General features: G+C 49.3%; 3 protein-coding genes across 3 annotated transcripts; 2 read left to right on the forward strand and 1 right to left on the reverse strand.

The window, feature by feature from the left end:
• The first annotated feature begins 3,444 nt into the window (after positions 1 to 3,444).
• Positions 3,445 to 4,407, forward strand: LOC144279598 (olfactory receptor 52K1-like). Its single transcript, XM_077841174.1, has one exon. It carries the CDS (start codon positions 3,445 to 3,447, stop codon positions 4,405 to 4,407), a length of 963 nt encoding a protein of 320 aa, XP_077697300.1.
• A 9,291-nt stretch (positions 4,408 to 13,698) lies between these two features.
• Positions 13,699 to 14,661, forward strand: LOC144279608 (olfactory receptor 52K1-like). The gene has a single exon (XM_077841187.1). The coding sequence runs from the start codon at positions 13,699 to 13,701 to the stop codon at positions 14,659 to 14,661; it is 963 nt and encodes a 320-aa protein (XP_077697313.1).
• A 3,895-nt stretch (positions 14,662 to 18,556) lies between these two features.
• LOC144279618 (olfactory receptor 52K1-like) lies at positions 18,557 to 19,519 on the reverse strand. Its single transcript, XM_077841198.1, has one exon. It carries the CDS (start codon positions 19,517 to 19,519, stop codon positions 18,557 to 18,559), a length of 963 nt encoding a protein of 320 aa, XP_077697324.1.
• Positions 19,520 to 19,811: the final 292 nt, after the last annotated feature.

A 19,811-nucleotide genomic window follows, 5' to 3' on the forward strand; every position in this document is an offset into this window, starting at 1 on the left:
ATGTTACAATATGTTAGGATTGGTTAGTTAAATTTCAGGAAACTGATTGGTTAAGGTATAGCTAAGCAGAACTAACGTTTTACTATATAGCCTGCAGTCAATCAGGAAGTGGGTGTGTGTGTGTGTGTGGGAAATGGGAACAGGGAGTGGGGGTGGGGAAATAGGAATCATGTTTTGCTAAAGGGGGAAATGGGAACAGGGACACAGTTACGCCTCTGTGGTGTCAGAGCTGGGAAGGGGGACACTAAGGAAAGAAACTGGAATCATGTTTGCTGGAAGTTCACCCCAATAAACATTGAATTGTTTGCACCTTTGGACTTTGAGTATTGTTGCTCTCTATTCATGCGAGAAAGACCAGGGAAGTGTGTGAAGGAATAAGCCCCCTAACAAATCCCATCTGGTCCTGGTGACTTATTACTGTTTATCAGTTTCCTCCAAAACCTCTTCAACTACCCACACATCTGTCAGGGAAATTACACAGCACAGCACAGATTATCCAACAAGTTCTTGGAATGTATTGAAGACCATCTTTTATTTCAGAAGGTGAAGAAAGCTACTAGGGGGAAGGCTGTTCTAGATTTGATTTTGACAATTAGGGAAGAACTGGTTGAGAATTTGAAAGTGGAAGGCAACTTGGGTGAAAGTGATCATGAAATGGTAGAGTTCATGATTCTAAGGAATGGTAGGAGGGAGAACAGCACAGTAAAGACAATGGATTTCAAGAAGGCAGACTTTAGCAAACTCGGTGAGTTGGTAGGTAAGATCCCATGGGAAGCAAGTCTAAGGGGAAAAACAACTGAAGACATTTGGCAGTTTTTCAAAGAGACATTATTAAGGGAACAAGAGCAAACTATCCCACTGCATAGGAAAGATAGAAAGTATGGCAAGAGACCACCCTGGCTTAACCAGGAGATCTTCAATGATCTAAAACTCAAAAAAGAGTCCTACAAAAAGTGGAAACTTGGTCAAATTACAAAGGATGGATATAAACAAATAACACGAGTATGTAGGGACAAAATTAGAAAAGCCAAGGCACAAAACGAGATCAAACTAGCTAGGGATATAAAAGGAAATAAGAAAACATTCTACAAATACCTTAGAAGCAAGAGGAAGACCAAGGACAGAGTAGGCCCGTTACTCAATGAGTTGGGAAAGAAACTCATTGAGTAATGTGACAGAAAACATGGAAATGGCAGAGATGCTTAATGACTTCTTTGTTTCTGTTTTTATCAAGAAGGTTGGTGGCAATTGGATGTCTAACATAGTGAATGCCAGTGAAAATGAGATAGGATCAGAGTCTAAAATAGGGAAAGAACAAGTCAAAAATTACTAAGACAAGTTAGATGTCTTCAAATCACCAGGGCCTGGTGAAATGCATCCTAGAATACTCAAGGAGCTGACTGAGGAGATATCTGAGCCATTAGCAATTATCTTTGAAAAGTTATGGAAGATGGGAGACAGTCCAGAAGACTGGAAAAGGGCAAATATAGTGCCCATCTATAAAAAGGGAAATAACTTCTGTTCCTGGAAAGCTAATGGAGCAAATAATTAATCAATCAATTTGCAAACACCTAAAAGATAATAAGGTGATAAATAATAGTCAGCATGTATTTGTCAAGAACAAATTGTGTCAAACCTTTGAGAGAGTAACAAGTCTTGTGGATGGGGGGAAGTGGTAGATGTGGTATATCTTTACTTTAGTAAGGCTTTTGATACTGTCTCACATGACCTTCTCAAAAACAAACTAGGGAAATACAAACTAAAAGGAGCTATTATAAGGTGTGTGGATAACTGGTTGGAAAATTATTCCCATAGAGTAGTTATCAGTGGTTCACAGTTATGCTGGAAGGGCATAATGAGTGGGGTCCCGCAGGGATCGGTTCTGGGTCTGGTTCTGTTCAATATCTTCATCAATGATTTTGATAATGGTACAGAAAGTACACTTTAAAAGTTTGTGGATGACACCAAGCTGGGAGGGGTTGCAAATGCTTTGGAAGATAGGATTAAAATTCAAAATGATCTGGACAAACTGGAGAAATGGTCTGAAGTAAATAGGATGACATTCAATAAGAACAAATGCAAAGTACTCCCTTTAGGAAGGAACAATCAGTTGCACACATACAAAATGGGAAATGACTACCCTAGGAAGGAATACTGCAGAAAGAGATCTGGGAGTCACAGTGGACCACAAGCTAAATATGAGTCAACAGTGTAATGCTGTTGCAAAAAAATCAAACGTCTTTCTGGGATGTATTAGCAGGAGTATTGTAAGCAAGACACGAGAAGTAATTCTTCCACTCTACTCTGCTCTGACTAGGCCTCAGCTTGAGTATTGTGTCCAGTTCTGGGTGCCACATTTCAGGAAGGATGTGGACAGATTGGAGAGAGTCCAGAGAAGATCATCAAAAAGGTTTAAAGGTCTAGAAAACGTGACCTATGAGGGAAGATTGAAAAAATTGGGTTTGTTTAGTCTGGAGAAGAGAAGACTGAGAAGGGACAAGATAACAGTTTTCAAGTACATAAAAGGTTGTTACAAGGTGGAAGGAGAAATTTATTCTTCTTAACATCTGAGGATAGGACAAGAAGCAATGGAGCTTCCAGCCCCGGGATGCCCAGTTCAGTTATCCCGGAACTCGGTGGGGAGTTCTCCCCCTGACTTCAATGGAAACGGGATCAGACTCATAGGCTCTTTGGATTTGTCTATGCAGTGAGTGGCAGTTAGATTCACAGCTCGGGTAGAAAGATGCAGGCTTGTGCTTCTTGGGGTACCGTGCTAAGAACAGTTGTGCAGATGTTGAGACTTGGGCTCTGAAGCTGGTGGGCTGGAGCCCCAACTTCTGCTCCAGCATCTACACAGCTTGTTTTAGCGAGGTACCCCAAGTCTGTCGATCTGAGCTCTGAGACTTGTTGCTGTGGGCTGACACTTGCTGTGTAGATGTACGCTTGGTCATCGCTGAGATCAAAATAGCACTAGTCATGCATGTTCTGCAATGAACTACGTACATGCAGGTTGAATACCCAGAGTGTGCTGCTGAAGGTAACAGGTACATCTTGTTACATGAAGCTTAACATGCCAGGTATTTCTAGGCTGAAAGCATGTGCCGTGTGGCCAGATACATTAGGTACTTCAAGGCAGAATGCACACTAAACAATGCGCATCTCCTAGCAGCAAGGTACACTAGATAGGATACTTGTAACCAAGTGGGGTTCATTAGTCGTGACCTGTAATGACTTTCTAAGAACGTTAAATGATTTTCCACAGTAGAATATAAGGGTTTGTATGATTAGTGTTATTGCAAGATGACAGATGAACTCAATGAAAAGTCAGTCCACATCTTCCAGACCTGAGACTGGCCCCTAGTATGTATTTAATTTACAGGGTCTGTTCATTCCATGTGTTATGTTTTATTGAAAGGAAATTCATTGATGTGAGACTGGCAAATGATGCCACAAGAAGATAATCTGTCAGGTTCCAATGGTACAGGCTCTGATCCGTCAGTGTTCTTCCTGACGGGCATCCCGGGGCTGGAAGCTCTGCACCCCTGGATCTCCATCCCCTTCTGCTCAATGTTCACCGTGGCACTTCTAGGAAACTTCACCCTCTTGTATGTTATCAAGACAGAGCCCTCCCTCCATCAGCCCATGTTCTATTTCCTTGTCATGCTGGCCATCATCGACTTGGTTTTATCCACTACCACCGTGCCGAAAATACTGAGCATCTTCTGGTTTAATTCCAGGGAGATCAGCTTTAATGCCTGCCTGGTGCAGATGTTTTTCATTCACTCATTCTCCATCATGGAGTCTGCTGTACTGCTGGCCATAGCCTTCGACAGGTACGTGGCCATCTGCAACCCCCTGAGATATGCCACCATCCTGACCAATTCAGTGATAGCAAAGATCGGGCTGGCAGCTTTGGCCCGAGCTATACTGCTAATGGTCCCTCTGCCCTTCCTCCTCAGGAGGTTGCCCTACTGCGGGTCCCACGTCATCTCTCATTGCTACTGTGAGCACATGGCCTTGGTGAAGCTGGCCTGTACCGACACCAGGGTTAATAATGTCTATGGGATCATGGTACTTCTCTTCATTGCGGGGCTGGATCTGATGTTCATCTCCCTATCGTATGTCAACATCCTAAGGGCTGTCTTAAGCCTGGCATCCAAGAAAGAGCAGCTCAAGGCTTTCGGCACCTCTGGCTCCCACCTTTGCGCCATCTTAGCATTCTACAGCCCTGTGGTCCTCTCCTCAACAATACACAGGTTCGGGCGCCATTTCGCCCCACACGTACACATCCTGCTGGCCAATTTCTACCTCCTCTTTCCTCCCATGATGAACCCCATCGTGTACGGTGTGAAAACCAAACAGATTCGTGACCGGGTGCTTCTCCTGTTCCGAGGGAAAAGCTTCTAGGCTGAGCAGGAGGGGGCTGCTGAGCAATCAGGAAGCAGATGCAGAAGAAGTTTTCTGAGTAACTTAGACAGCATGGTTGTGGGGGTTTTGTGTATGCTGGGATGGGAACTTCACCTCCGACTCCTAGGGAGCCGTACACTGTCCCCTACACAAGCTTAGCGCTGCTGGCCGGAAGGTGATCTTGGCCTTGACCTTGTCCTCACTCAGCCCCGTTTGTGGAGTGTGAAGGAGTGTGAAGAGGAGTGTGGAGGAGTGTGAGGGCTTCTTGCACCTTCTCTTGCTTTGCTGGAATCTGGCCTTTATTACTGACACACCCAGCCACAGCCACGGACGTCCATGCTGCAGGAACAAATGCTGTATCTGCCACTGAAGTTCAGTCAGCTCTGAGATGGAACAACACACCCGGGGCCATTTAGGCCCCAGAAGAAGTGCTGACTGCTGGGCTCTTCTGTCCCAAACGTGCCACCAGGGACGCTGCTGGGTGCCAACCTTTTTTTTTTTTTTTTTTTTTGGAAATCTGGCCTTAGTTGTGGTGTCTGAACATTTGAGAGTCTGTCCCCAGTGGTTTAACCCGACCGCACAGCAGCACAATGCACCAGGTCGAGAGAGGGGGGACGAGGAAGGGTGGATCTGCCTCAAAGTGTACTTCGAACCTCCCCAAATCCTAACCAGAGCGATCTCAGGCACAAAGTATTTAAAGTTCACTTTCTGATACTGACAATAAATCAATGAAACACAGCATTGTCTCCATGTGCGTGCGTGTGTGTGTGTATAAAATACTCGTGAAAAAGTCTTGCTCTTCTTTGCTATTGCCCTTGTTCCTGTTGACTAATATATGTTGGATAGCATATAGATATACATTACGTTCATAATATGTATTATCTGCACCGTGTATATACGAGTAGCATGCATTAACTACCAATAACATTAAGCACAAATATTGTAACAAAAGAACTAGATAAGTTAAAAAAAGAACTAGATAAGTTCATGGAGGATAGGTCCATCAGTGGCTATTAGCCAGGATGGGCAGGGATGTTGTCCCTAGCCTCTGTTTGCCAGAAGCTCAGATTGGGTGACAGGGGATGGATCACTTGCTGATTCCCTGTTCTGTTCATTCCCTCTGGGGCACCTGGCACTGGCCACTGTCGGAAGACAGGATACTGGGCTAGATGGACCTTTGGTCTGACCCACTATGGCCATTCTTATGGTCTTAACAGTGATATAGCTGAAACTGGCCTGTACCATCAGTATAAGGTGAATGCGGTGTCGCTGAACGGGACAGCTCTTTGGAGACTGGTATCGTATCAAACCTTGTTCCTGGGCCATATTAATCAACCTCCCTGACATTGGGCTCTTGAGTATATTTCCTAACAAAATAATGAACCAAAGTGTGGTCAAACGATACAATTTATCGAGAAATCCAGATCGTTGGAATAACCACCCATAGATATCGCTGCAGAGATCCTATGGCCCATTTTCCCTGGAAAACCACTGACATCGCCCCGCCATGGCTCCCCACCCCCACCCATAGTGCCAGGGGGGCATGGGCGGAGTTTGGAGGATTATGGGGACAGCCCCCCAAACTGCGTATGTTGCTGGGGGGCATAATTTAAAGGTTCAGCCGCCCCATTGGAACAGCTCGAGTCACAGCCCCCAAGCTGGGCAGGCCCCCTCCCAGTTGCAAGGCACCCGGCACCACCATGTACAACTGGGAAGTGGACAGTGATGAGGAGTCCTGTGCCAGGAGCTGGCCCCAGCCTCCATGCTGGTGGGGTGGTGTCCGGTGATGGCCCCCATCCAGGTCTGGAGGAACCCAGCATCTCCGGCAGGTGGCAGAGGGCAAAGCGGAGCTGCCGGGGGTGGGCTCGGAGAAGGGGCCGGCCCCGAGAAGAGGTGGTTCCCAGGTGAGTGGAGGATTCATGGCTATTCCTGCTGCGAGCCACACCCCATGATCCATGGCTGTTGGGCCCACTGGAGTATCAGCCCTGCTGCCCCCCAGGGACCGGGGCTGGGCTGTGTCACTCTGCTTCCACCTGGACACCTGTCTGACCCCCACATGGCTGTGCCTCGATTTCCCCCCCGCTGTGCCCTGATTCCCCGCCACCCCCGCTGTGCCCTGATTTCCCTCCCCTGCTGTCCCCCGAATTCCCCACTGCCTGCTCTGCTCCGATTCCCCCCCCCCGCCCGCTGTGCGCCAATTTCCACATACCCCAACCCCGCCCTCCAGGGACTGATCTCCCCCCCGCGCCCTGATTTCCCACCGCAGCCCCTGGCTCTGGGGACTGACCCCTGACATGTCCTGCTGTGCCGCAATTGGGCAGGGTCAGCGACAACTCCTCCCAGCCTGGCTCTGCAGGTGGCAGGTGATTCCCAGGGGATGGGGACTGAGATGGGGGTGGGAATGCAATGCGAGCGACAGGGAGGGGGGGGAAGACAGGTAGGGCAGGGGGTGGGGCCTCGGAGTAAGAGGCGTGGTAGGGGGAGGGGCCCCGGTGAAGAGGTGGGGAGGGGGCGGGGCCTCAGGGGAAGGGGCGGGACAGGGAGTTTGGATTTCAGGGATTAGAAAGTTGCCAACCCCAGGCGATGGGCTCCAGGCGCACAGTGGGCTGCTGAGGGGCAGGGTGTTGGCGGGGACCGGCTGTGGGACCTGCCTGGTCCCGTCGCCCCCTCGCTGGCCCCGGTCCCCGCTGAGGCAAGGGGCCACGCACACCCTGCTGTGCCCCTCCCCTGAGGGACGCAAGGCGGCCTGGGGAGGCCAGGCTGCGGGCTCAGCCCCTGGCCTGATTTCCCATTTGATCCGTCTGAGGGGACGACGGCTTGCCGGCCTGGTGGGCGAGGCGGGAGGGGGCACTATCAATCTGCACCCACTGGTAGTGGGGGGCACAATGTAAAGGTTCGGCCACCCACCAAACAAGTCGAGTCACGCCCTCCCCTCCCCCCACCCCATGCAGGTCCCTCACCCTGCCGCACCCAGCTGGTACTCCTGGCTCTCCCCACGGGGTGCAGCTTCCAGTTCCCCTGGCCTCCAGGCTCACTTGACGGGCTCAGCTCTGGCCAGCTACCGCACAGGGAGGGGGACTGGGGGTACCATGTGACCGAGCACGGGGCTGGTTCTGAGTCAGCAAGAAACCCACACGCAGGAGTGGGGCAGCACCGACCCCACCCCCAGCTCATGGAGGCTGGGTGGTTTCCAGCCGTGGCTTCCAAGGCCCCCCCCGACTGTGTACACCTGGCATTAGTCACCATGTGGCCATGGTTAAATCCCCTCCCCCTCCCCACGGGTCCCTATGGAAGACCTGAAGAAACACCAGGGCAAGTGCCCAGCCCCCACAGGCCAGCAGTGACCCCACAGCGGGCCCAGCACTGCAAACCTGGGGTAGGCGTGGAATTTCTCCCCCAAGCGTGGCCCCGCTTTTTCTGGCTGGAGCTGCCCCCCAAATATTGAAGTCAAACTACGCCTATACAGGGCGGCCTTCTTCCTACCCAAAGAAGCTGCGCTTTTGTAGTGTTGCTGCTTATGTTCCACCCCAGAGCTGGCTGCATGTCTGCAATGCGTGAGTGGGTCTCTGTAGAGTGAGGTTTGGGGGATTCTACTGGATAAAAGAGGCCATGTACACGTAAGATGTCATTATCCATCTCTTTCCCAAACCAGTGTTCAGCTGTCTTCATAGTCAACTCCAAGCAGAGCCCTAACACGCAGGCTGAAGTCCTGCACACTGTGTGTGCCCTTTTGCACCTGCCCGATTTAGGTATGTAAATCCCTGGTACACACGGCGGTTGCGGGGATTTGCACACTATTTTGTGGACACGTGCAATATGGACGACACGTGCATGCACTTGCACTCTGCTGAGGGTTTGGCCCACGCTTTTTCACGTAGATGTCGATATGAACACCAGCCCAGCAGGAGAGACCTGGGTTAATCTACAGTCACCATTTGCTGTGACCCTCTAGGCCCCAAAGCAAATGTGCCGCGATAATGACCCAAGTCTCTCAACTGCCACCGAGTAAAGTCACCAGGGTGTGTGTCATTAGGAGGTATAAATACTCTCACCCAGTTGATCTCAGCTGAGTGGAGAGTCCTGCAGTTTGTGTGTGACTTCAGCATGTGCTGAGAGGGAAGAAGACGCAGCCAGGGTTCAGGTGAGCTGGGGCAGTTTATATTAAAGCTAATCAAGGAACTTTCTAAATAGGAGATTTTTAAAAGAAATGGAAAGCTTTGGGCCAAATCTGCTGTCAGTCAAACTGGTGTAAAACTGGAATGATTCTGGATTTAGGCCCGCATAAGTGAGAGTAGAGTGAGGTTGGTCATTTAGAAGGGAACTATTTAATTCCATCAAAAAACAAACAACCAAAAAAAGTACAGGAAGAAACCAGTGAGTATTCCAAAATATCAGGGATGTTCAGGTTACAGACAGAGCCATAGTTCTCTCCCCTGGTACAATTGCACTGTGAGAGACTCTTTATTGGGAGATTTCAGACTGGGGGACATATGTTTTGGCAGAGAGACAAGTAATGATTAGGACAGGGCAGTCCCCTAAAACGAGCTCAGTCACTTGCCAAACTGGGCTCACTTGAACAACGTGCAGATTACATTACAATGTGCATTACAACTAAATGTGAGGTTCTACATCGAGGAACCAAGACCACAGATCACACTTACAGGATGGGGGACTTTTGTTTTAGAAAGCACTGACTCAAAAAAGAACTCGGAGTCATGATGTGTAACCAGCTGTACATAAGGTCCCAGTGCAATGTGGTGATGGAGAGAACAAATTCCCTCCTTGAAGGCATAAGCAGGGGAATATGGAGCAGAAATAAAGAGGTGTGCGGCTTGGAGAGACCATCACTGGACACTCTTTCTAGGTACGGTGCCCACACTTCAAAAAGGTTGTGGACAGATTGAAAAGGGTTCAGAAAAGAGCTACAAGAATGATTTCAGATCTGGAGAACGTGGCTTAACTGCCAGAGACAGAACAAGCTCAATCTATTCAGTTTATCTGAGAGAAGGTTAAGAGGTGACTTGATCACAGTCTTTAAGTCCATAGATGGGAAGAGCTTTCTGACTGTAGAAGGTTCTTTAATCTAGCAGACAAAGGCAGAATGAGATCCAATGCCTGGGAGCTGAGACTAGACAAACTGAGACGAGAAACAGTCTAGCTCCAAGGGACATTATGGGTTTGAGGCAGAACTCACGTGGTGAAATTCTGTGGCCTGTGTTATTCAGGAAGCCAGAGCAGGTGATCAGAATGATCCCTTCTTGCCTTAAAACCTATGACTCCATAATAATTTGATCAGAATTTATTCTCAGTTAATGAAATAAGTAATATTTTTTCTACAACCTTAGATAAATATGGGCTGTAGCAGCTTGTAATATTTTTTCCCTTTGTGAAAATAGTCTCTGCATCTCTGTTCATTTGGATTTTTATAGCATAAGATTTCTTCTCTCCAAAGTCGGTTTTGAATACGTGTGTGCCGCAGCTATGCACCACACTACAACCCTCCTGCTGCAGTATAAATAGGCCTAAAGGGATTCATCTGAGTCCCTTTGCTTCTGGAACCGACAGCCTGTCCACATTCACGGCAGCATGGGGAGAGCCGACGCTGCGTGCCCGGCTAGCATGGGGGTAAAGAGCCGTGTCGATGGAGAGTCACTGCTTAGGCACGTGGAGAACAGGTCTGGCGGAACTCTAAGCTCTACACCCTACCCAGTTCTCCACACACCCAAGCCGTGCTCCCATACCCACCACTGAGTGTCCCACTGCCTCCCTGCTGCCGGAGCCTCTCCCCGTTGCAGTGAAAGGCTCCAGGAGTGGGGACAGGCTCTGGCAGTGAGGAGCCTTTCCCTGCTGCCTGCCCATTGCCAGAGCCCTTCCCTGCCATGTGTAGCTACACACCTGCTTGTCAATGGGGTGTGTAGCTACACATACCTCACATGCCGAGTGCAGACAAAGCTTCAGGAAGACATTACGTAAGTCATATTTTCTTGGTGTGCCATTTCTAATTTTCCCCAAACCAGAAACAGCATAAGCGTAGCCTCACAGTCCTGCAGTATTTCAGTGGAGGGCGGGGGGTGTTTCATAGGCCTGGAAATAGGGAGTTTTCGCTGTAAAACTGACCAGTTGTGAAGCCTCTGACAAGTATCATACAACATAAGAATGGTCATACTGGGTGAGACAAATGCTCCAACTAGCCCAGTATCCTGTCTTCCAACAGTGGCTAGTACCAGATGCTTCAGAGGCAATGAACAGAACGGGACGATTATTGTCCCAGTCCCAGGTTCTGGCAATTAGAGGCTTAGGACACCCAGATCATCAAGTTGCATCCCTGACCATCTGGACTGATAGCCATTGATGGACCAATCCTCCAGGAACTTATCTAATTCTTTTTTGAACCCAATTAGACATTTGGCCTTCGCAGTATCCCCTGGCAACAAGTTCCCCAGGCTGACTGTGTGTTGTGTGAAGAAATTCTTCCTCCTGTTTGTTTTAAACCTGCTGCCTATTAATTTAATTTGGTGACCCCTGCTTCTTTTATTATGGGAAGGAGTAAATAACACTTCCCTGCTCACTTTCTCCACACCAGTCATTATTTTATAGATCTCTAGCCTATATTCCTAAGTCATCTTTTCCCTTCTCTTTGTCTTTTCCAATTCTAGTATATCTTTTTTGAGATGTGGTGACCTAAACTGCACATAGTATTCAAGATGTGGCATACCATGGATTTATACAGTGGCATTAGGATATTTTCTGTTTTATTATCTATCACTTTCCTAATGATTCCCTGGTTTCAGTGTAGCAGCCGTGTCAGTCTGTATTCGCAAAAAGAAAAGGAGTACTTGTGGCACCTTAGAGACTAGCAAATTTATTTGAGCATAAGCTTTTGTGAGCTAAAGCTTCCGATGAAGTGAGCTGTAGCTCACGAAAGCTTATGCTCAAATAAATTGTTTGTCTCTAAGGTGCCACAAGTCCTCCTTTTCTTTCTAATGATTCCCAACATTCTGTTCGCTTTTTTGACTGCCGCTGCACATGGAGTGGATGTTTTCAGAGAACTATCCACAATGACGCCAAGATCTCTTTCTTGAGTGGTAACAGTTAATTTAGACCCCATCATTTTATATGTATAGTTGGGATGACGTTTTCCAATGTGCGTTACTTTCCATTTATCAACACTGAATTTCATCTGCTGTTTTGTTGCCCAGTCACCCAGTTTTGTGAGCTCCCTTTGTAACTCTTCACAGTCTTCTTTGGATTTACCTGTCTTGAGTAATTTTGTATAAAATCTGCAAATGTCACTACCTCACTGTTTACCCCTTTTTCCAGATCATTTATGGCTATGTTGAACAGCACTGGTCCCATTACAGACCCCTGGGGGACTTTGCTTACCTCTCTTCAGTCTGAAAACTGACCATTTATTCCTACCTTTTGTTTCCTGTCTTTTAACCAGCTACTGACCCATGAGAGAACCTTCCGTCTTATGCCTTGACAACTCACTTTGCTTAAGAGCCTTTAGGGAGGAAACTTGTCAAAAGCTTTATGAAAGTCCAAGTACACTATAGCCACTGGATCACCCTTGTCCACACGTTTGTTGACCTCCTCAAAGAATTCTACTAGATTGGTGAGGGATGATTTCCCTTTACAAAAGCCAGGCTGGCTCTTCCCCAACAAATCTTGTTCATCTATGTGTCCGGTAATTCTGTTCTTTACTATCATTTTAACCAATTCGCCTGGTTCTGAAGTTAGGCTCACTGGGCTGTAATTACAAGGATTGCCTCTGTTACATTCTTTAAAAATTGGCATCACATTAGCTATCCTCTAGTCATCTGGTACAGAGGCTGATAGGTCACTTACCACAGTTAGTAGCTCTGCAATTTGATATTTGAGTTCCTTCAGAACTCTTCGGTGAATCCCATCTGGTCCTGGTGACTTATTACTGTTTAATTTATCAGTTTGTTCCAAAACCATCTCTACTGACACCTGGGACAGTTCCTCAGATTTGTCACCTAAGAAGAACGGCTCAGTTATCGCAGAAGTTGGTGGGGAGTTCTTCCCCTGATTTCATAGATTCATAGATTCATAGATATTTAGGTCAGAAGGGACCATTATGATCATCTAGTCTGACCTCCTGCACAACGCAGGCCACAGAATTTCACCCACCACTCCTACAAAAAAAACCCTCACACCTATATCTGTGCTATTGAAGTCCTCAAATTGTAGTTTAAAGACCTCAAGGAGCAGAGAATCCTCCAGCAAGTGACCCGTGCCCCATGCTACAGAGGAAGGCGAAAAACCTCCAGGGCCTCTTCCAATCTGCCCTGGAGGAAAATTCCTTCCCGACCCCAAATATGGCGATCAGCTAAACCCTGAGCATATGGGCAAGATTCATCAGCCAGATACTACAGAAAATTCTTTCCCAGGTAACTTGGATCTTACCCCATCTAAAACCCATCACAGGCCATTGGGCCTATTTACCATGAATATTTAATTACCAAAACCATGTTATCCCATCATATCCCATTTCAATGGGAGTGGGATCAGACTCATAGGCTCTTTGGGTTTGTCTATGCAGTGAGCGGCAGTTAGCCTCACAGCTGGTGTCAACAGATGTAGGCTCGTGCTTCTCGGGGCACCGCGCTAAGAATAGCTGTGTAGATGTTGAGACCCGGGCTCTGAAGCTGGTGGGGTGGAGCCCGAACACGAGCTACAGTATCTACACAGATTGTTTTAGCGAGGTACCCCGAGCCTGTCGATCTGAGCTCTGAGACTTGCTGCCGCGGGCTGACACTTGCTGTAGATGTACCCTTGGTCATCAATGAGATCAAAATAGCACTAGTCATGCATGTTCCACAATGAACTACATACATCCAGGCTGAATACCCAGAGTGTGCTGCTGAAGGTACCAGGTGCATCTTGTTACATGAAGCTTAACATGCCAGGTATTTCTGAGAGAGTGTGCCGTGCGGCCAGATATACTAGGTACTTCACGGCAGAATGCACACTAAACAATGTGCATCTCCTAGCAGCAAGGTACACCAGGTAGGATACTTGTAATCAAGTGGGGTTCATTAGTCATTACTTGCAATGACATTCTAAAAACTCTAAATGATTTTGCATAGAAAAATATCAGGGTTTGTATGATTAGTGTTGTTGCAACATGACTGATGAACTCAACAAAAGGTCAGTCCACTTCCTCCAGAACTGAGACTGACCCCTAGTATGTATTTAATTTACAGGGTCTGTTCATTCCATGTGTTATGTTTTATTGAAAGGAAAGACATGTGAGACTTGCAAATGATGCCACAACAAGACAACCTGTCAGGTTCCAACGGCACAGGCTCTGATCCATCAGTGTTCTTCCTGACGGGCATCCCGGGGCTGGAAGCTCTGCACCTCTGGATCTCCATCCCCTTCTCCTCAGTGTTCACCATGATCCTTCTAGGAAACTGCACCCTCTTGTATGTTATCAAGACAGAGCCCTCCTTACACAAGCCCATGTTCTATTTCCTCGCCATGCTGACCGTCATCAACCTGGTTTTATCTACAACCACCGTGCCGAAAATACTGAGCATCTTCTGGTTTAATTCCAGGGAGATCAGCTTTAATGCCTGCCTGGTGCAGATGTTTTTCATTCACTCAATGTCCATGATGGAGTCTGCTCTGCTACTGGCCATGGCCTTTGACAGATACGTGGCCATCTGCAACCCCCTGAGATATGCCACCATCCTGACCAATTCAATGATAGCGAAGATCGGGTTGGCGGCTTTGGCCCGGGCTGTTCTGTTCATGGTCCCTCTGCCCTTCCTCGTCAGGAGGCTGCCATTCTGCCAGTCCCATGTCATCTCCCATTGCTGCTGCGATCACATGGCTGTGGCAAAGCTGGCTTGTGCCAGCACTATGATCAATAACATCTATGGGATCATTGTAGCTCTCTTCATTGTGGGGCTGGATCTGCTGTTCATCGTCCTGTCATACATCAAGATCCTAAGGACTGTCTTAAGCCTGGCATCCAAGGAAGAGCAGCTCAAGGCTTTCGGCACCTGTGTTTCCCACCTTTGCGCCATCTTAGTGGTCTATGTACCAGGGGTTCTCTCTTCAGTAACTCACAGGTTCAGCCACCAAATCGCCCCGTACGTACATGTCCTGATGGGCACTTTCTACCTCCTCTTTCCTCCCATGATGAACCCCATCGTGTACGGTGTGAAAACCAAACAGATTCGTGACCGGGTGCTTCTGCTGTTTCGAAGGAAAAACTTCTAACCTGCACCTTGTGTGGAGTCTAGTGCTGGGAAATGCATCAGCAAGTGCCCCACCCCCCTAATGCACAGGGATCATTAGTGCTGATGTATCTTTCTGCAGCATCTTGCATCTTGAACAATTTTAAAGCTCTTCACAAACCATGGCGTGAAAGGTCTGTACATGCTGGTGTGGGAACGATGTCACCTTTGCATGGGGTGCAGCATATAGTCCCCGTGCTCTGCCTGAGGTGGTCACCATAGAAGTTACACTTGGCTGTGCTCCTGCCCCATTTGTCCATCACTAGCAAGAGGGCCAGGCCTGCTCACTCCTTGCCTGTAGGGAGGTTAAGTGTCTTACCTAACCTCACCCAGTAGCCCAATGACCGAACTAGGACATGATCCTAGGTTTCTGGTATCCCAGTGCAGTGCTCTATCCACTAAGCTCTGCTGTCTCCACGACAATGATATTTTTTCAATTTTAATAAGCTGATTTCCTGGCTTGTAATGCGTGTGACATGGGGTTTCTCTCATAGCCAGTTCCCTACCCTATTATCTTTCAATCTAACTGAGAAGTCTTGAACTTCAATACAGTTCAGCACCTGAGTTTTGGCTGAAATAAGGCCCAGCCCAATTCTTATGAAATCAGTGACCTGAAGAAGAACTCTTCAAACACAGCTCAGATCTCATATTACTTTGGCCCTGTACACCCAGCTTTCTCATCCAGGGGTGGCCAACCTGCACCTGAGAAGGAGCCAGAATTGACCAGCGCCCATTGCCAAAGAGCCACAGTAACACGTCAGCAGCCCCCCGTCAGCTCCCCCACCTGCCTGCCAGCAGCCCTGCTGATCAGCACCGCCCCCTCCTTCCCCAGCCTCCTGCGGCGTGCAGGAGACTCTAGGGGGGAGGGGGCGGAGCGAGGGCACGGCAGGCTCAGGGGAGGGGCGGGAAGGGGTGGAGTGGGGGCGGGGCCTGTGGCAGAGCCTGGGGGTGAGCAGTGAGCGCCCCCCGGCACACTGGAAAGTTGGCACCTGTAGCTCCAGCCCCGGAGTCGGTGCCTGGACAAGGAGCCGCAGATTAACCTCTGAAGAGCCGCACGGGGCTCCGGAGCCACAGGTTGGCCACCCCTGCTCTAACCTCTGAGAACCGAACGTCTCTGCCCTACCCCTTCCCCCGAGCCCCCCCCCCACCTGTATCTCCCCCACTCCCGTCGCTCACTCCCCATCCCCCATGACTCACCTGCCACCTGCAGAGCCGGGCTGGGAGGGTCTGACGCGGAGTCTACCTGCCTGTCCAATCAGAGTGCTGGGGTGGGAAATCGGGGCACAGCAGGGGGGGCCAGACAGGTTCAAGCCCCAGCCCCGGCCAGCGCCGGTACCTACTTTGGTCCCGGAGCAGCCTGGTCGCTCCCGGCTCCAGCCGCGGCTGCTGCTCTTCCCGCCCGCTGATGGCGGAGGCGGGTTACTGCAGCGGTGTTGTCCGGACGCTGACAGTTTCCCTTTCCGACCGGACATTCCGGTCAAAAACCGGAAACCTGGCAACAGCCCTGTCACCACCTGGCAGCCCTGCCGCAGACACCCCCCAGTAACCGGGTGCACCCCACAGTCACCCCCTGCCCGAGAATCAAGGAAAGGACACAGGGGCCACCAGTGCTGGGCAGAGGGACTGGGCCCAGCTGTTACCTATGTTGGTCCAGATCATGGCATTGTCCAGGTAGAAGCAGAGTGACACAGTCCAGCCCCGGTACCTGGGGGGCAGCAGGGCTGTTACTCCAGGGGGCCCAACAGCCATGGATCATGGGGTGTGGCTCGCAGCAGGAACAGCCATGAACCCTCCAGCCACGTGGGAACTACCTCCTCTTGGGTCCAGCCCCTTCTCCTCGCCCACCCCCGGCAGCTCCGCTTAGCCCTCTGCCACCCACCAGAGATGCTGGCCTCCTCCGGACCTGGGTGGGGGCCATCGCCAGACACCACCCCACCAGCATGGGGCCGGCACCTGGCACAGGACTCCTCATCACTGTCCACTTCCCAGTTGTACATGGCAGTGCTGGGTGCCTTGCAACTGGGAGGGGGCCTGCCCAGCTTGCGGGCTGTGACTCGAGCTGTTTGTGGGGGGTGGCTAAACCTTTAAATTGTTCCCCCCATTAGTAGCCTATGCAGTTTGGGCGCCAGCACCCCCCATAGTCCTTGAAACTCGACCCATGCCCCCCTGGCGCTGTGGGGAAAGGGCCTCAGGCAGGGGTGAGGAGCCACGGCGGAGCTATGTCATGGAGGCTGAGGGACCATTTCTCTTCATGCTACCCCAGAGACTGCCATTTTCCAGGGAAAATGGGCCACAGGATCTCTGCAGTGATGTCTATGGGAGGTTATTCAAACTATCTGGAATTGTTGATAAATTGTATTCTTTGACCATGCTTAGATTCATTATTTTCTTATGAAATATACTCAAGATCCCAAATAACCAGTGTCAGTCAGGTTTATTAATATGGAGCAGGAAAAAGATTTGATATGATAACAGTCTCCAAAGAGCCGTCCAGTATGCTCCCCCCAGGTACAAATTTCAGCTGCTATTATTTATATCATTTTACAAGTTACACATGTTGACAAGTTTCCTATCTGCTTGTGCCAATGCTTAGTTAAGTAAATGCAAGGTATTTGGGGATACTAAGGATAAGTGAATGAACAGGATCATGGTATAGGCCGTTTCAGCAATATCACTGTTAAGACCATAAGAACGGCCATAGTGGGTCAGACCAAAGGTCCATCTAGCCCCGTATCCTGTCTGCCGACAGTGGCCAAAGCCAGGTGCCTCAGAGGGAATGAACAGAACGGGGAATCATCAAGTGATTGCCGCCCATTCCCAGCTTCTGGCAAACAGAGGCTAGGGACACCATCCCTGCCCATCCTGGCTAATAGCCACTGATGGACCTGTCCTCTATGAACTTATCTAGTTCTTTTTTTAACTTATCTAGTTCTTTTGTTACAATATTTGCGGTTAATGTTACTGGTAGTTAATGCATGCTACTCATATATATATGGTGCAGATAATACATATTATGAACGTGATGTATATCTATATGCTATCCAGCATATATTAGTCAACAGGAACAAGGGTAATAAAGTATAGCAAGACTTTTTCATGAGTATTTTATACACACACACACACATACACACACACACAGAGACAATACTCTGTTTCATTTATTTATTGTCAGTATCAGAAAGTGAACTTTAAATATTTTGTGCCTGAGATTGCTCTGGTTAGGATTTGGGGAGGTTCAAAGTGCACTTTGAGGCAGATCCACCCTTCCTCGTCCCCCCTTTCTCATCCTGGTACATTGTGCTGCGGTGCGGTAGGGTTAAACCACTGGGGAAAGAGTATCAAATGTTCAGACACCACAACTAAGGCCAGATTTCCAACAAAAAAAAAAAAAAAGGTTGGCACCCAGCAGCATCCCTGGTGGCATGTTTGGGACAGAAGAGCCCAGCACTCAGCACTTCTTCTGGGGCCCAAATGGCCCCGGGTGTGTTTCTCCGTCTCAGAGCTGACTGAACTTCAGCGGCAGATACAGCATTTGTTCCTGCAGCATGGACGTCCTTGGCTGTGGCTGGGTGTGTCACTAATAAAGGCCAGATTCCAGCAAAGCAAGAGAAGGTGCAAGGAGCCTTCACACTCCTCTTCACACTCCACAAACGGGGCCGAGTGAGGACAAGGTGAAGGCCAAGATCACCTTCCGGCCAGCAGCGCTAAGCTCGTGTAGGGGACAGTGTATGGCTCCCTAGGAGTCAGAGGTGGAGTTCCCATCCCAGCGTACACAGAGCCCCCACAACCATGCAGTCTAAGTTACTCAGAAAACCTCTTCTGCATCCTCTGCTTCCTGATTGCTCAGCAGCCCCCCCCTGGCCCCCGCCCCGCTCAGCCTAGAAGCTTTTCCCTCGGAACAGGAGAAGCACCCGGTGACGAATCTGTTTGGTTTTCACACCGTACACGATGGGGTTCATCATGGGAGGAAAGAGGAGGTAGAAATTGGCCAGCAGGATGTGTACGTGTGGGGCGAAATGGCGCCCGAACCTGTGTATTGTTGAGGAGAGGACCACGGGGATGTAGAATACTAAGATGGCGCAAAGGTGGGAGCCACAGGTGCCGAAAGCCTTGAGCTGCTCTTCCTTGGATGCCAGGCTTAAGACAGCCCTTAGGATGTTGACATACGATAGGGAGATGAACAACAGATCCAGCCCCACAATAAAGAGAACTACCATGATCCCATAGACATTATTGACCCTGGTGTCAGCACAGGCCAGCTTCACCATGGCCATGTGCTCACAGTAGCAATGAGAGATGACGTGGGACCCGCAGTAGGGCAGCCTCCTGACGAGGAAGGGGAGGGGGACCACTAGCAGAACAGCCCGGGCCAAAGCTGCCAGCCCGATCTTTGCTATCACTGAATTGGTCAGGATGGTGGCATACCTCAGGGGGTTGCAGATGGCCACGTATCTGTCGAAGGCCATGGCCAGCAGCAGAGTAGACTCCAGGGTGGAGAACGAGTGAAGGAAAAACATCTGCACCAGGCAGGCGTTAAAGCTGATCTCCCTGGAATTAAACCAGAAGATGCTCAGTATTTTCGGCACGGTGGTTGTGGATAAACCCAGGTCGATAACGGCCAGCATGGCGAGGAAATAGAACATGGGCTGATGGAGGGAGGGCTCTGTCTTGATAACATACAAGAGAGTGAAGTTTCCTAGAAGGGCCACGGTGAACATTGAGCAGAAGGGGATGGAGATCCAGGGGTGCAGGGCTTCCAGTCCTGGGATGCCCGTCAGGAAGAACACTGATGGATCAGAGCCTGTGCCGTTAGGAGCTGACAGGTTGCCCTGCAGGAGCATCCTCTGTAAGTTTCACAACAACGTCTGTCCTGTCAATAAAACATAAGAGATGGGATGAACAGATACTGTACACGTATGAGATGCCACACTCCACTCTGGCTCACGGGGTGCAACTCCTTTGGGAATGGATGTCAAGGTCTGGAGCTGATAGAAACATTGCTTGGGTGGTAAATATCGAGGAGCTCAAATTAATGAAAGCCTGGATCCAGGGTTGTAAGGACAAAGTGATCGAATATCAGCTACTGCAGGGCTCTTGAACCTGGCAGGCAAAGGCAAAACAAGTGCTAGTGGC

This window comes from Eretmochelys imbricata, chromosome 1 (genome assembly GCF_965152235.1).
Source record: "Eretmochelys imbricata isolate rEreImb1 chromosome 1, rEreImb1.hap1, whole genome shotgun sequence".
Classification (NCBI taxonomy): Eukaryota; Metazoa; Chordata; order Testudines; family Cheloniidae; genus Eretmochelys; species Eretmochelys imbricata.